The sequence below is a fragment of the Balaenoptera physalus genome (genome assembly GCF_965194825.1).
Source record: "Balaenoptera physalus genome assembly, chromosome: 8".
Classification (NCBI taxonomy): domain Eukaryota; kingdom Metazoa; phylum Chordata; class Mammalia; order Artiodactyla; family Balaenopteridae; genus Balaenoptera; species Balaenoptera physalus.
The window spans coordinates 113,311,795-113,323,875 of NC_138887.1; the positions used below are offsets into that span (position 1 = coordinate 113,311,795).

The window sequence follows — 12,081 nt, forward strand, 5'->3', positions numbered from 1 at the left end:
TGTTCATAGCAGCACTATTTACAATAGCCAAGACGTGGAAGCAACCTAAATGTCCATTGACAGATGAATGGATAAAGAAGATGTGGTACGTATATACAATGGAACACTACTCAGTCATAAAAAAGAATGAAATAATGTCATTTGCAGCAACATGGATGGATCTAGAGATTATCGTACTAAGTGAAGTAAGTCAGAAAGAAAAAGACAATTACCATGTGATATCACTTACATGTGGAATCTAAAATGTGACACAAATGAACTTATTCATGAACAGAAACAGACCCACAGACAGAAAACAAACCTAGGGTTACCAAAGGGGAAATGGGGCTGGGGAGAGATAAATTGGGAGTTTAGGTTTAGCAGATGCAAACTACTATATATAAAATAGATAAACAACAAGGTCCTACTGTATAGTACAGGGAACTATATTCAATATTGTGTAATAAATCATAATGGAAAATAATACAAAAAAATATATATATATATATTCACTTTGCTCTACATCAGAAAAACTAACACAACATTGTTATCAACTATACTTCAAAAAATTAATTTGTTCAAGAAAATACTAAGACTATATTTTCCATAGATTTACACCAATAATCTCAAGAATTTAGATGAAATAGATAAAATCCTAGAAAATCAAAAAGTACCAAAACCTGCAGAAGAAGAAATAGGTAACCTGCAAATTTTCTACCTGTGAAAGAAATTGAAGGTACAATGAAAAACATTCCCTGGCCCAGAAGGCTCCACTAGTGAATTCTATTAAACTATATATACTAGTTCAAACTCTTCCAGAAAATAGAAAAGGAGTAAACACCACGTTATTTTATGAAGCCAGTATTACCCTCACACTGAACCAAACCAAGACATTACAAGAAAAGAAAACCACAGACCAATACCATTTATGAACAGACACACAGAATTCTAAAAATATTACCAAATAAAATCTGGTAATTTACAAAAATATAACAGTTTATATTTTAGTTTAGTTCAGCATCCTTAAATAAATCAGGGTACATATTTCAGTATATCAACAGACTAAAAGGGAAAACCAATTTATCATCTCAATAGATCGCAAAAAAGTAGTTAATATAATTCAACATTAGTTATAAAAATCTTTACAAACTAGGTATAGAAGGAAACTTCTTAACCTAATAAAGTTTATATACAAATAACATAGCTAACATCATACTTAATGGTGAAAAACTGAATAATTTTCCCTTTGAGATTGTGAACAGTACCTGATGTCCATGATCATCATTTTTCTTTACCTGGAAATTCTGGCCAAAGTGATAAGGCCAGAAAAAGAAATAAAAGGAATGCAAATTAGAAAGAAACAAATAGAATCATTTTTATTTTTAGGCAACATTATCATTTACATAGAAAACCTCCAAGAATCTACAATAAAGGTCTTGGAATTAATAAGGGAGTTTGGCAAAGTTGAAAGATGCAAAGACAATATACGAAGTATGTGTGTGTATATATGCATTTAAATATGTAGGTTAATTAAATATATAAATATAAATTATATTCTATACATATTTAAGGTAATGATGTTTCTGTAAACATTACTGAAAACGGTGAATAGGGAATTTCAAGATTTTATTTCTCCTCAAAACAGCAAATAAGCTGGCAAAAACTTTTGGAATTAACTTTTGTAGAACTCTGAAATCTAGTAAAAAACTGACTACAAAAAGGGGAAAGACTAATAAAGACTGAAACTGCTGCATTTTGGTAAAATAGTGCTGGGGCATTTCAATTACCCACTTATTACCTCTCACCTCCCATATTGGTGACAGCCATGGATGTGACAGTCTATACTCCTGGTGGAGGTTGCTAGTCAAAAACAGCAATTTGGACCTTATTGTCAAAGAATTTTGGTTGTTTCAACTTATCTGGCAGCTACCTGAAGGGCTGACATAAAGGCTTACCTTTGTTTCACTGACTCAGTGTTCTTAGGGCTGGGATGGCTTTCCATGTGGCGTTTGCAGAAAGTATTTAAAGGCAGAAGTATTGCAGCCTGACACTAGGGTTAACAGTCGAGACAGCCAACAGCCGGACTGAAAAGATTGGGAAGGAAGAGGCTGGAAAAGGATATATATAGGAGAATAAGGGCTTTTAAAACCTCAGGTACATGCCAGGGAATTGAGAAGGCTTCAGGCATGCTCAAGGCTGGAGTCATGCTTAGAAAAAGCCTGAGAAGGCCCAAGGATTTCGCTTCTGGGTGACCTTCAGGCTCTGCAGGAAGTGAAGACTAAGAGATATATACGTCCTGGGTAAGGGTCTAAAGCATGCCTCAAGCAGAACCAAATGTCCATCAAGTGGTGACTAGATAACAAACAGGGTAATATCCATATACCGGAATACCACTTAGAAATAAAAAAGTGAACTGTCCTTTACAATTAAAAAATCCGGACGTAACAGAACAGATACAAGAACACACCGAAAAAAAAGTAAAACATAGCCAAGGGACCTCAGGACCTGAGGGACAACACAACAGACAATGAGTTCCCTGGGTTTCCTTAATGCTTCCCACATATCCTGGACAGAGATCTGCAAAGTTCTCCAACCTGGAACTGCCAACAAGGTATTAAAAAACAGCTCCAAGAAAAGCCTGTATAGCCGAATTCTAGGGTAAGATAGTGTCAGCATGTCATGGAACATAGCCGGTTTGTATGTGATGAACATCTCCAACCTATTTGGCATTATTTGTATGAAATGCGGACCCTAAGCATGCTGTATAAAGGCTCACAGACACAGTAATTCATAGAATTACTAGACGGACATTCCCTACCTTTGGAGGAGGAGTGCGCTCCGCCTTTTCAGCCTCCCTGGCACACTGCCCCCACAACCGGTGACCAGAGCCTGGTTAGTGCAGTTATCGTTTGGTGGACGCTCTGCCATGTCTTTCCATTAGTGACCACAACATCATGAGAGATTTAAAATCCATTTTGGAAAATTGTGGATGATATCAAATGAAACATTTTGGGGGATGGCAGAGTTTGCTAGGATTTTGAGATAAATAGGGGTCAGGGATTTGAAAGAAGTGCCTTATTTTTATTTGTTGCAATTTGGTTTTTATACTTCAGCCCTAAAAGATAAACTATGTTAAAGGCTGCTTAATTACCATAAACACATGTGGCAGACTGAATTGCTTATAACTGCCAATATTTCCGTTTATCATTTCATGAAACCCCAGTGAATTTGACAGCTTTTCCTTCTGTGAGGGTACTTAAGAGTTCATCAGATTACAGAGAAATGATTTTAGTAAACTAGAGTTTTGTCCCAGAACATGAAGTATTGGTCAAATGGTTCCCAAAGGCAGCTGACAAAGTAATAATGATCCCATCATGATAAATTTATTCAGCACACAATTATGGCACAAGCATTTAAAACAAAAACTTTTATTTAAAGTTTTACTGAAGTCTAGCAATATGTTTACTTTGGATATTAATATCTCCCCTGGAGTGCTGATATGATTGTCCTGTTTCAAGCAACTGAAGACTGAATAATAATTGAAAATCTATAAATAGATTTAAAAGTAGTACTTTTACTTCTCTTCGTGTTTCAGCAAAGAATAAATTCAAATGTGGTTCTTCTCAAAACATGTAGCCATGAGTGAATTTCTTTCCCCTGTGGAACTAATATTGTATAAAATAAGTAAGACTGTACAATAGGCAAATAGAAATTTCTCATGGCTCCCACGAGAGGCCTGAACTGCCATTGTCAAAGTACTTTTCTCTTGGGTGTTTGCAGAGATGTAGGGCAAAGTCTTGAAACCATATAAAGCCCTCAGAAGCCAAGGATCTTCACAGCTTGGTGTGCCTAAGACCACTGCAGCTTCCACCAGGAAGGCAGTGGGTGCTCTGGCCCCAGGGTGCTAGGATGGTCATCTTGGTGCCGCATCAGGCACAGATGTGGTCCTGGCGCCCAGGGCTCACCGCTCATCTAGTCCTGGCGATCAGTTTGGAAGCAGTTGGGTAATCTGTGCCCTTTTACACTTTGTAGGTTTTAGAGAGTGGGTTCCTCACAGCTATTCAATACCTGAACCTTTCTTTTCTACTTCTTCCTATTTTAGATCAGTGAAGAATTTCTTTCCACATTCTACCCCCTCAGAGGCTGCTGAGCCGAGGTAAGTGTCCCCTCTCAGAACATCACTTTCTAACGATACAGGCACCTCTGTTTCAGGTTCATATGGCACGGCAATGTTTAAATCCAAAACTTTAATTCTGTTATCGTGCTTCTCCCTCCTACCCACCCTCAATCTCCAGCAATCAGTCAGGCTGATAATCTCATCTTCTGAACTCTAAGTACAGCCATATATGCAGTGAGCAGAGAGAACACATTCCCTCTACTACTTTCGAGGGGCATCTCTTGAAGTTGGGTCAGAAACAAGCACATCCGATTCTGATCCCAACCTACATATTCCTATTATGCCTTCTGACATCCATGTACTGCAGGCTGCTGCATTTTCCCGGCAATTCATTTGCGATGGTGGCTACAAAAACTGCTGTTGTCTTGACAGGGAAGGAGGTTATATTTTTATCAAATCTTAATTACTTGGAATCTATCCTTGTGCAGAATCCAGACAGAATTAAAAGAAAGTACACACAGCAGGCACAAGAACGGAGAGTAAAAGCTAAGGTGTTTGATTCTAGATCATTGGTAAAAATCTCAAATGAGGGGGTAACAAGTTTGAGTTCACTGTAGTGGAGTAGCAACTACTATGAGTGAAAAGGTCTACAAAGTTTATGGTAAGATAATACATTGACAACACATATAGTCAATTCCTCCTATTTGTGTGCAATAATTAGTGCTTATGCACTCTTCATTTAGTTGATGAGAAAGAGGGGAGTCTTTTGTTGAGCTTCCTCTAGGAGTGCAGTTACTTGTATAACTTATGAGCAGGTATATCTAAATATGTTTGTCTTTAACAAATATTGTAACTGGGGTGATTTTTCTTTTTTGTGTGTGTGTCTTTAAGAGTGTGTCTGTAAAGTATGAGGGTGTATTCCAACTAGTGTCTTAATCTCTGACTTGGCAACCCTGATGCATCCAAATCCACCCCCCCCTCACATCAAAAACCAGGGTGGAATGTGAGGATGTTATCAGCTGCTGAAAAACGTTCAATGATTACTTATTGTCTATAATACAGGATAATTCTTAAATCTCATAGTATTTCATATGAAGGTCTCCATAATCTGGTCCTTAACACTATTTTCTCTCTCCTTCTCTCTCTCTCTCCCCCACCTCCTTTCTCTCGCTCTCCTGTCCCCCCTTTTCTCTCTCTCCTTTTCTGTTCATTCATTAACTTGCCCACTCACAGAGCAAGTAAATCTTAATGAGTTGCTTCCCTGAAAATGTCAGGCTATTGCCTACCTCTATGCCTTTGTTCACTCTGATTCATCTGCCTAAAATGCCTCATCCTCTCACTTACTTATATTTTAAGATTCAATCTAATGATTATCTCTTCTCTGATACATTTACCAGGCATTTCTATGTTCATTGCTGTTTTATATGTGTGACTAAATACGTATCTGTGTCACATTTCTTAAACTTTGAGCTCATCTCTAATAGCCTGTGCCTATAATGAAATTTCAGTACAGTTAGAGAACATTTCCTAAAGTTATCAGAAATTTTAAATATAAAAAAGGTGTCGAGGGCAAAATCTGGTATTCCTTATCTGTACATGAGACAGCCTAGTGGTTGAGGCTATGCCTTTGTAGTCAGACACACCATGGTTTCACTGTAATTCTGATTTCATCACTCTGAAACTTGGAAATGTTACTTAATCAGTCTAAACTACAGTGTCCTCTGTGAAATCAGAGTAACAATACCTCACTGGTTTGTTTTGTAGATTAAATGGGATATTCAAAAAATACTTAGCAAATTTCCCAGCACCTAGCAATAATTGATAAATTATTATTAGAGAATATTCTGGACTGATTGTTCAGGCTTCATGTTAAAACTCGTCAAAACAAAACCCTACCAAATACGTGCCCATTGCCATCTCTTCAACTCTGAGGAAATGTCCATAAACATCCCAAGTTTTCCCCATCATAGTAAATGGCACACTTCCATATAATAAGCCGTATACCTGAGATTCCTCCTTGATTTCTCTCTTCTCTTACCTCCCATATTTAATCCATCAGCTACCATTAAAGATGCTTCTAAAATGGATCTGCAGTGCACTCACTTCCCTGAAACCACTGCTTTCAAGGTTACTGTCGCCTTCCCCAAGCACCCTCCAACAGTCTCACAACTCCCACTCTTGCCTCCCTAGAATCTTCTGCAATGACAAAGTTATCTTTCCAAGCATGAATCCTTCCGTACCCCTGTTCAGCTTGAATCCTTTCACTTGCTTCTCATTGTATTTTCTTTAACACCTTTATTGGAGCATAATTGCTTTACAATGGTGTGTTAGTTTCTGCTTTATAACAAAGTGAATCAGCTATACATATACATACATCCCCATATCCCCTCCCTCTTGCGTCTCCCTCCCACCCTCCCTACCCCACCCCTCTAGGTGGTCACAAAGCACCGAGCTGATCTCACTGTGTTATGCGGCTGCTTCCCACTAGCTATCTGTTTTACATTTGGTCATATATATAAGTCCATGCCACTCTCTCACTTCGTCCCAGCTTACCCTTCCCCCTCCCCATGTCCTCAAGTCCATTCTCTACGTCTGTGTCTTTATTCCTGTCCTGCCCCTAGGTTCTTCAGAACCACTTTTTTTTTAGATTCCATATATATGGGTTAGCATACGGTATTTGTTTTTCTCTTTCTGATTTACTTCACCCTGTGTGACAGACTCTAGATCCATCCACCTCACTACAAATAACTCAATTTCATTTCTTTTTATGGCCGAGTAATATTCCATTGTGTATATGGGCCACACCTTCGTTATCCATTCATCTGTCGATGGACACTTAGGTTGCTTCCATGTCCTGGCAACTGTAAATAGAGATGCAATGAACATTGTGGTACATGACTCTTTTTGAATTATGGTTTTCTCAGGGTATATGCCCAGGAGTGGGATTGCTGGGTCATATGGTAGTTCTATTTTTAGTTTTTTAGGGAACCTCCATACTGTTCTCCATAGTGGCTGTATGACTTTACATTCCCACCAACAGTGCAAGAGGGTTCCCTTTTCTCCACACCCTCTCCAGCATTTATTGTTTGTAGATTTTTTGATGATGGCCATTCTGACCAGTGTGAGGTGATACCTCATTGTAGTTTTCATTTGCATTTCTCTAATGATTAGTGATGTTGAGCATCCTTTCATGTGTTTGTTGGCGATCTGTATATCTTCTTTGGAGAAATGTCTATTTAGATCTTCTGCCAATTTTCGGATGGAGTTGTTTGTTTTTGTGATACTGAGCTGCATGAGCTGCCTGTATATTTTGGAGACTAATCCTTTGTCAGTTGCTTCATTTGCAAATATTTTCTCCCATTCTGAGGGTTGTCTTTTCATCTTGTTTATGGTTTCCTTTGCTGTGCAAAAGCTTTTAAGTTTCATTAGGTCCCCTTTGTTTATTTGTGTTTTTATTTCCATTTCTCTAGGAGATGGGTCAAAAAGGATCTTGCTGTGATTTATGTAATAGAGTGTCCTACCTATGTTTTCCTCTAAGAGTTTTATAGTGTCTGGCCTTACATTTAGGTCTTTAATCCATTTTGAGTTTATTTTTGTGCATGGTGTTAGGGAGTGTTCTAATTTCATTCTTTTACTTGTAGATTTCCAGTTTTCCCAGCACCACTTACTGAAGAGGCTGTCTTTTCTCCATTGTATGTTCTTTCCTCCTTTATCAAAGATAAGGTGACCATATGTGTGTGGGTTTATCTCTGGGCTTTCTATCCTGTTCCATTGATCTATATTTCTGTTTTTGTGCTAGTACCATACTGTCTTGATTACTGTAGCTTTGTAGTATAGTCTGAAGTCAGGGAGCCTGATTCCTCCAGCTCCGTTTTTCTTTCTCAAGATTGCTTTGGCTATTCGGGGCCTTTTGTGTTTCCATACAGATTGTGAAATTTTTTGTTCTAGTTCTGTGAGAAATGCCATTGGTAGTTTGATAGGGATTGCATTGAATCTGTAGATTGCTTTGGGTAGTAGAGTCATTTTCACAATGCTGATTCTTCCAATCCAAGAACATGGTCTATCTCTCCATCTGTTTGTATCATCTTTCACTTCTTTCATCAGTGTCTTATAGTTTTCTGCATACAGGTCTTTTGTCTCCTCCGGTAGATTTATTCCTAGGTATTTTATTCTTTTTGTTGGAATGGTAAATGGGAGTGTTCCCTTAATTTCACTTTCAGACTTTTCATCATTAATGTATAGGAATGCAAGAGATTTCTGTGCATTAATTTTGTATCCTGCTACTTTACCAAATTCATTGATGAGCTCTAGTAGTTTTCTGGTAGCATGTTTGGGATTCTCTATGTATAGTATCATGTTATCTGCAAACAGTGACAGCTTTACTTCTTCTTTTCCGATTTGGATTCCTTTTATTTCTTCTTCTTCTCTGATTGCTCTGGCTAAAACTTCCAAAACTATTTTGAATAATAGTGGTGAGAGTGGGCAACCTTGTTCTTATTCCTGATCTTGGAAATGGTTTCAATTTTTCACCATTGAGAACAATGTTGGCTGTGGGTTTGTCATATATGGCCTTTATTATGTTGAGATAAGTTCCCTCTGTGCCTACCTGTGGAGAGGTTTTATCATAAATGGGTGTTGAATTTTGTTGAAAGCTTTTTCTCCATCTATTGAGATGATCATATGGTTTTTCTCCTTCAGTTGGCTAATATGGTGTATCACATTGATTGATTTGCATATATTGAAGAATCCTTGCATTCCTGGAATAAACCCCACTTGATCATGGTGTATGATCCTTTTAATGTGCTGTTGGATTCTGTTTGCTAGTATTTTGTTGAGGATTTTTGCATCTATGTTCATCAGTGATATTGGCCTGTAGTTTTCTTTCTTTGTGACATCTTTGTCTGGTTTTGGTATCAGGGTGATGGTGGCCTTGTAGAATGAGTTTGGGAGGGTTCCTCCCTCTTCTATATTTGGGAGGAGTTTGAGAAGGATAGGTATTAGCTCTTCTCTAAATGTGTGATAGAATTTGCCTGTGAAGCCATCTGGTCCTGGGCTTTTGTTTGTTGGAAGATTTTTAATCACAGTTTCAATTTCAGGGCTTGTGATTGGTCTGTTTATATTTTCTATTTCTTCCTGGTTCAGTCTCACGAGGTTGTCCTTTTCTAAGAATGTGTCCATTTCTTCCAGGTTGTCCATTTTATTGGCATATAGTTGCTTGTAGTAATCTCTCATGGTCCTTTGTATTTCTGCAGTGTCAGTTGTTACTTCTCCTTTTTCATTTCTAATTCTGTTGATTTGAGTCTTCTCGCTTTTTTTTGTGATGAGTCTGGCTAGTGGTTTATCAATTTTCCTTATCTTCTTAAAGAACCAGTTTTTTGTTTTATTGACCTTAGCTATTGTTTCTTCATTTCTTTTTAATTTATTTCTGATCTGATCTTTATTATTTCTTTCCTTCTGCTAACTTTGGGGTTTGTTCTTCTTTCTCTAACTGCTTTAAGTGTAAGGTTCGGTTGTTTTTTGAGATGTTTCTTGTTTCTTGTGGTACGGTTGTATTGCTATAAACTTCCCTCTTAGAACTGCTTTTGCTGCCTCCCATAGGTTTTGGGTCATCGTGTTTTCATTGTCATTTGTTTCTATGTATTTTTTGATTTCCTCTTTGATTTCTTCAGTGATCTCTTGGTTATTTAGTATTGTATTGTTTACCCTCCATGTGTTTGTATTTTTTACAGATTTTTTTCCTGTAATTGATATGTATTTTCATAGCATTGTGGTCACAAAAGATACTTGATACGATTTCAGTTTTCTTAAAGAAAGGCTTGATTTGTGACCCAAGATATGATCTATCCTGGATAATGTTCCATGAGCACTTGAGAAGAAAGTGTATTCTGTTGTTTTTGTATAGAATGTCCTATAAATATCAAGTCCATCTTGTTTAATGTATCATTTAAAGCTTGTGTTTCCTTATTTATTTTCATTTTGGATAATCTATCCATTGGTGAAAGTGGGGTGTTAAAGTCCCCTACTATGATTGTGTTACTGTTGATTTCCCCTTTTATGGCTGTTAGCATTAGCCTTAAGTATTGAAGTGCTCCTATGTTGGGTGAATAAATATTTACAATTGTTATATCTTCCTCTTGGATTGATCCCTTGATCATTATGTAGTGTCCTTCTTTGTCTCTTGTAATAGTCTTTATTTTCTTTTTTCTTTTTTTTTTAAAGTTTTATTGATTGATTGATTGCTATGTTGGGTGTTCGTTTCTGTGCTAGGGCTTTTTCTAGTTGCGGCAAGCTGGGGCCACTCTTCATCGCGGTGTGCGGGCCTCTCACTATCGTGGCCTCTCTTGTTGCGGAGCACAGGCTCCAGACGCGCAGGCTCAGTAGTTGTGGCTCACAGGCCTAGTTGCTCCATGGCATGTGGGATCTTCCCAGACCACGGCTCGAACCCGTGTCCCCTGCATTAGCAGGCAGATTCTCAACCACTGCGCCACCAGGGAAGCCCCTAGTCTTTATTTTAAAGTCTACTTTGTCTGATGTGAGAATTGCTACTCCAGCTTTCTTTTGTTTTCCATTTGCATGGAATATCTTTTTCCATCCCCTCACTTTCAGTCTGTATGTATCCCTAGGTCTGAAGTAGGTCTCTTGTAGATATCATATATATGGGTCTTGTTTGTGTATCCATTCAGCCAGTCTGTGTCTTTTGGTTGGAGCATTTAATCCATTTACATTTAAGGTAGTTATCAATATGTGTGCTCCTATTACCATTTTCTTCATTGTTTTGGGTTTGTTATTGTAGGTTTTTCTTCTCTTGTGTTTCCTGCCTAGAGAAGTTCCTTTAGCATTTGTTGTAAAGCTGGTTTGGTGGTGCTGAATTGTCATATCTTTTGCTTGTCTGTAAAGGTTTTAATTTCTCTGTCGAATCTGAATGAGATCCTTGCTGGGTAGAGTAATCTTGGTTGTAGGTTTTTCCTTTTCATAACTTGAAATATGTCCTGCCACTCCCTTCTGGCTTGCAGAGTTTCTGCTGAAAGATCAGCTGTTAACCTTATGGGGATTCCCTTGTATGTTATTTGTTGCTTTTCCCTTGTTGCTTTTAATATTTCTTCTTTGTATTTTATTTTTGATAGCTTGATTAATATGTGTCTTCGTGTGTTTCTCCTTGGATTTATCCTGTATGGGACTCTCTGTGCTTCCTGGACTTGATTGATTATTTCCTTTCCCATATTAGGGACGTTTTCAACTGTAATCTCTTCAAATATTTTCTCAGTCCCTTTCTTTTTATCTTCGTCTTCTGGGACCCCTATAATTCGAATGTTGGTGCGTTTAATGTTGTCTCAGAAGTCTCTGAGACTGTCCTCAATTCTTTTCATTTTTTTTTTTTTTATTCTGCTCTGCAGTAGTTATTTCCACTATTTTATCTTCTAGGTCAATTATCCATTCTTCCACTCAGTTTTTCTGCTATTTATTCCTTCTAGAAAATTTTTAATTTCATTTATTGTGTTGTTCATCATTGTTTGTTTGCTCTTTAGTTCTTCTAGGTCCTTGTTAAACGTTTCTTGTATTTTTTCCATTCTATTTCCAAGATTTTGGATCCTCTTTACTATCATTATTCTGAATTCTTTTTCAGGTAGACTGCCTATTTCCTCTTCATTTGTTTGGTCTGGTGGGCTTTTACCTTGCTCCTTCATCTGCTGTGTATTTCTCTGTCTTCTCATTTTGCTTAACTTACTGTGTTTGGGGTCTCCTTTCTGCAGGCTGCAGGTTCATAGTTTCCGTTGTTTTTGGTGTTTGCCCCCAGTGGGTAAGCTTGGTTCAATGGGTTGTGTAGGCTTCCTGGTTGAGGGGACTTGTGCCTGTGTTCTGGTGGATGAGGCTGGAACTTGTCTTTCTGGTGGGCAGGACTGCGTCCAATTGTGTGTTTTGTGGTGTCCATAAACTTAGTATGATTTTAGGCAGCCTCTCTGCTAATGGGTTGGTTCATGTTCCTG

The 12,081-nt window shown here is 37.9% G+C and overlaps 1 protein-coding gene and 1 pseudogene across 2 annotated transcripts in view; one reads left to right on the forward strand and one right to left on the reverse strand.

Annotated features, from left to right (window-relative positions):
* The window catches only part of LOC309666436 (olfactory receptor 2F1-like), a 617,177-nt pseudogene that overhangs the window by 259,854 nt on the left and 345,242 nt on the right, over positions 1 to 12,081 (reverse strand). The window lies entirely within an intron of this gene.
* The window catches only part of LOC309666422 (olfactory receptor 6B1-like), a 39,642-nt gene that overhangs the window by 20,269 nt on the left and 7,292 nt on the right, over positions 1 to 12,081 (forward strand). Inside the window, 1 exon segment of the mRNA XM_082473882.1 lies at positions 4,082 to 4,135. Within this exon segment, the coding sequence (XP_082330008.1) occupies positions 4,082 to 4,135 (54 nt within the window).